We start from the raw sequence: 5,296 nt of genomic DNA on the forward strand, positions 1-5,296 counted from the left end.
TGTTGAAGTACTGGAATTAGTTGATTGAATGATTGTATTCAGTCTACTACCACAATTAACTACAAATACAAGTAATCATCATGATCAATTTAATTTAGTGGTTTATAACAAAATTATTAGAAACCAAAGTTTACCGGTTGATGTGTTGTTTATATTGTTGTTTAATATTTTACTTCTCCTTCCGTCAAGAACCATCTTTCTATGTCTTCGCTTATCCTTAGCAATAGATTCTTTGGTATTCAACGTGACAACTATTATATTTTAAAATTAAAATTTGGTTAATTAAAAGCACGGATATAAGAAATATATGTAGTGAATACATATATTTTGAATATATCGAAAAAGAAAATAAAAGTAAATAATGTACCTGTGTTACTGGAGCTTGTGGAAATATAACCTTCGTTAGTTGTTGGAGGGTGATTTTCTTGTCCATTGTAGAATCGCGTAACATTAGATGATGTCAATGGATGAGACGCTAAATTGGTTTTGTCGTTAGAATAACATAATAAATAGAATATAATAAACCATAAGTACTAAGAAAGACAAATTAGTCTGTACACAAAAGTTTTGTTATATTTGCTGAAATACGTTAAAGCTCGGTTAAGTAATACGCTATTGTAATTAGTTCTGATTTTCTTTGTAATTTATATAAAAAAACAGAATATTAAACATAAATATTAAAAACACAAATGAATATTGATTCCTTTTTGATTTTTAAATTGTAGAACGTAAAAAATGATTTTGGAGATCTATATTAGTTTGACGTAAATAATGTATCAATTAATACTCCTGTGTTATGTAAAAAATGGCGGTAGATATATGTAAAAATATAATTTATATTTCGTTTTTATAATAAAAACATATATAAAATTGATCTTCAATAGGTAAAAATTAATAAAATCATTTTATTATATGTATCTTTTAAGTAAAATATGATACTTTAAATTAGTTTTAATAACGAAGTAAGTTACGTTGTAAAATATACTCAAATACACGACGAATAGCAAAAATTTTAGTTGCCGTATGTCATATAAAATATAAGATCTAATAAAAAAAGACGGTCATCAAATATAAAAAATTAAAATCAATTAATGAATTCTAAAAAAATTATTACCGTTTGATATGATACTCAATGGTTGTCTAGACGATGACACTGCATGTATTTGAAACAAAATTAATATTATTATAACATAGTATTTACATAGTAACCTTAAATTGTGAAAGTCACTAACCATTTGTATTATTCCTCTTATTGGAAGAGGATGATTGAGAATCTGTGGGTCTCTTTGATCTTGAAGACATCTAAAGATAAAATTAAAAAAATATGATTAACATGTGAAATTTATAAATCTAATATGATGTAGAGAACAATAATTACATAGGCTGTAATTATAAGAATTGCGATTATGTAAAATAGCGTATTCTCCAAAAGTAAATCTTACATACCTTCAAACTTATAATAATACTCAACTTAAAATGCTATCAAAACTTCCGAATGAATGAATGCCAGAGTTAATAACCGAGCAGGTATTAGTAGTGACAATTTTAGAGTGATATGTTTTATAAGCTAACCTATTCAATATATAGGCTTCAGGTAAAGGTGTGACTGTTTATGGTAACCTTATTTTAAGTGAAGACAAAGTATATATGGTTGGAATAAATTATGTTATTTCTATATAAGTAAAAATTAATTGAAAAAATTTTGAAAAGTGTTTTTGTTTATAATTTGGCGTTAATTAACTTGTCTTTTTTGAAACAATCACTATGATTGTGTAATTGATTTGAAAAAATAATTATACATGCCATATTTCAAATATCTTTATTACCAATTAAAATGAAGGACCGAGAATGTTGTTAATAATTACATTTATTCAGCACAAAATATTTGATAATAAATAACAAAAATCTAATTACCATAATCTTTGTATAACATTTGAATGAAAAACTTTAATCAAATTTCATTTATTGATTCCGTTTGGTACAATTTTAAGTAATTAGATATGAACATGAAAAAGTTAATAACAATTTACATATATTGATGAATTTATTCCTATTATAAGGGACTAAACGATAACTAACTATTTAATGTAAAAATGGAAAGATTAAATTTGGTTAAAATTATTAATTAATAGACAAGAACTGGATCAAACTTGATACGTTGAATGCGTTTTATGTCAAAAACATATAGCCTAATGTGTGATCATTAAGATGTGTAAAGCAAAGTATATCAATTCCATTAATAACAAATTTAGACAAAAAGCAAGAAGGTTAGTATACATATTTGATTTACTTAACATATGTATATATATATATATATATTAATTAATAGTTTTTAAAAAAATTGAATAAGTTAATTACATACGTTAGTGTTACATAATACTATGTCAGTTTATATGTTTTAATAATTATAATTATAAACGAATATTAACGTAAGGTAAACAAAATGACGAAAATTAGATGTCGCAATCATCAAAAAGATAAAACATACAAACTTCAGCATACGATATTATCTAAACATTTTAAATAGTATTCAACCGAGTCATTACGAAAACATCGAAAACCATAACCAAAAGTGTCGACATACGCAAAAGAAAACAAAGAAAACTAAATAACACCCACGGAGACAAAATGATACGGATTTGGCTTACAGGAATCAGTTGATTTCCAAAAGTATAAGTGAATGTGTGTTTCGGAGGTACTCGAAAACACACACATCTCCATTCTCAATACCATTGAGGTCAATAAACAGTTGCCAATCATGGACACGCGACCTGTATGTCCCCTGATTTAACTCCAAGCGTATCTCTGTAGGAACGTCTATGCCCTCGGGATTGATTAGCATCAACGGTGTTTCAACATCCAAGTCATTGTCACGCGCAAAGTCAGCGGGCAAACGCTAAAAATTAACATATTGAAAAATTATCAATCACCATATTAATAACCATCCAGAAGCAAAACCAATGTTTAAATAATTAAATATTTTACACGGTAATATCACTTACCAATCTATTAGAAACCACGACTTCGAGAAAGTTGTTTTGTTCATCATCCAATTCATCTTGATCCATGTCTTCAACATCGTCATCTACAACTTGAACTGGTTCATCAGGTGCTGGAAAAACTAATGTACATAGGATTATTATATTATGTTGAATACATGCATAGTGTCAAAAAACAAAAAAATAAGTTGAATTCAAACCTTCAGGTTCGTCGTCTCCAAAAAGTATGTCCATAAAATCAATTTGATCACTCAGGGGTGGACCGTAATAGACAAGAAGTGGATCAAAGTTGATACGTTCAATGCCTTTTATGTCAAAAACATAATATCTGAATGTGTTATCATTAAGATGTCTTAGAACAATATGGTCATTTTGCATAAGATTCACGTGTTTAGCAACTTCGATCCAAGCAGCGCCAAGACCAAAAGTTGATGCACCGTTGTTCAGATTAAATATCGGTAAATCCCATGAGGCTCCATCAACAGTAAGAACATGCACGATTACTTCATGGGCAGGGTTATGAAAGAACCGGAAAACCTGATCAGTCCGCAATGGCTAGTAGACAGTGTAAATCAGTATATATAATTTGTTACTATGAACAAACATGACATAATAAAATTATTATTATATTTTAATGTAAGATAATTGATGATTTAAAATGAATGTTATACCAGATAACTTAGAGTAGGAAATTTGATAGCAGCCTCCAAATTCTTTAAATCAAAAGTCGGGTGATAAGGGATGCAAAAGAAACGCCATTCAAGGTCGTTAAGAGGTTTGAAAACAAAATGATCTCCAAAATCAAATCGATTTCTCTGAACAAACTGATTCCATCCAAACGCTAAAACATATTCATTGTTGATGAAGTCAATATTTATAAACTGCCCATTGTCGTTATTGTGAAACAAATTAATAAAACGTTCATCGGGTTCAAGTTGAAGTAAGTGTTCACATATCTCAGCAGGAATAACCTAAATGGTAAACAATCGTTAATTCATAAAAATCGTATATGCCTAAAAAATTGTTATTAATAAATAACCAAATGTATTTATAATTAGTAATACATACCATCTGCGGTTTCGAAGGATCGTAAAACACAATAACCGCGGGTAACACCATTATCACTATCTGAAGATACTAACATTTAGTACAAATTGTTATAACATATAGAGCAACTTCAAATACAAATATGACAAATACATATGTTAACAAAAATCAAATCACGAGGCGTGTTCTAAGGTATGTTAGTGGTTTTCTTTTATTAACACACTAAATAACTCAAAAACACCTAGTTACGAACAATGTGTCTAGAAAGTGTTATTACAGCTCTACTTTACCGGGAAACAGGTATGTAATCGTTTAAATTATAATATGTACTGATGTTTCACACACATTGATTAATGACAATTAATTTTTATGGGTTAGCTTAAGCAAAGAAGATTATATCATGGAAACAGAAAACTAACTAACTATTAAATGAAATTTAATGTTTTTGGATTAACACAAACCGGTTGAAAAATTACCTTAATTTATAAATAATTAAAACAGAAATAATGTTGATATTATTAAAGAAGAGGAAACGATAACAATTGTAAAACATTATTAAAAAAGGATCTCCATGATTTGGAAGAGTTAATTACCTGTTTAGTGTTTGGAAGTTCGAAGAAGAAGAAGACGATCGGTTTTTGGCTGTGTGATATTAATGAAGATATTATATATATATGTGTTTATTATATTTAGATGTTAATATTATTATTATAGTAAGCTTCCAGAATATTTACTTGGAAGTAAATATTTAAAAATCCATTAGAAATTTATATTGTATCCTTATTTTTAGAATAATATATTTATATTTGAAAAATAATTATGGGTAGTTAATTTCTTTTGTTAAGAATAAACTTGATTTGTTATCAAACCAAATAATGACTAAATCTGTCGTAATATTAATGTTAATACGTTCTAAAAATATATAAATCAAAAAATAACCGTGTTTTTAGTTATATGTGCTTGTTATATAATTATTAACGGGTTTCCTCATAAACTCTAAAATTGTAATTAATGGACGACTGTTAAATATAGTTGATGATTTATGGTAATAAGTAACTAATTCCTTTAAACTTTTAATAGATACATTATATTTTCAAATTTAAAAAGATTGTTTAAATCTATACATTTATTGATCAATATGGTCAACTGTTAACTAATTATATGTCAACATTAGTAAAAATCTAACATTCTAAATTTATTCATGAATTTATTACTTATTTGAGTGATTGTTACTATATAATTATATGTAA

The 5,296-nt window shown here is 27.1% G+C and overlaps 1 protein-coding gene across 2 annotated transcripts; it reads right to left on the minus strand.

The window, feature by feature from the left end:
- Window positions 1–2,436: 2,436 nt before the first annotated feature.
- Window positions 2,437–3,683, minus strand: LOC143544951 (uncharacterized). 2 transcript variants are annotated; one of them, XM_077036920.1, is made up of 3 exons: window positions 3,200–3,683; window positions 3,003–3,112; window positions 2,437–2,896 (listed from the first exon to the last, which is right to left on the minus strand). In XM_077036920.1, exons 1-3 carry the CDS (start codon window positions 3,375–3,377, stop codon window positions 2,654–2,656), a joined length of 531 nt encoding a protein of 176 aa, XP_076893035.1. In that variant the 5' UTR covers window positions 3,378–3,683; the 3' UTR covers window positions 2,437–2,653. The 2 variants fall into 2 exon arrangements, with proteins under 2 accessions (XP_076893035.1, XP_076893034.1); XM_077036919.1 differs by having other exon boundaries at window positions 2,438–2,896; window positions 3,003–3,121.
- Window positions 3,684–5,296: the final 1,613 nt, after the last annotated feature.

Source organism: Bidens hawaiensis, unplaced genomic scaffold, assembly GCF_021521415.1.
Source record: "Bidens hawaiensis isolate Kalapana, Puna unplaced genomic scaffold, B.hawaiensis_p1.1 tig00013805_1, whole genome shotgun sequence".
Lineage (NCBI taxonomy): Eukaryota > Viridiplantae > Streptophyta > Magnoliopsida > Asterales > Asteraceae > Bidens > Bidens hawaiensis.

Excerpts from the sequence above, each read along its gene's own strand:
- LOC143544951 (XM_077036919.1), bottom strand. The coding sequence starts at position 3,377 with ATGCAAAATGACCATATTGTTCTAAGACATCTTAATGATAACACATTC. Across the intron at positions 3,122-3,199 it reads TGGAGACGACGAACCTGAAG|TTTTTCCAGCACCTGATGAA; the intron begins GTTTGAATTCAA and ends TATGTACATTAG. Across the intron at positions 2,897-3,002 it reads TCGTGGTTTCTAATAGATTG|CGTTTGCCCGCTGACTTTGC; the intron begins GTAAGTGATATT and ends GTTAATTTTTAG.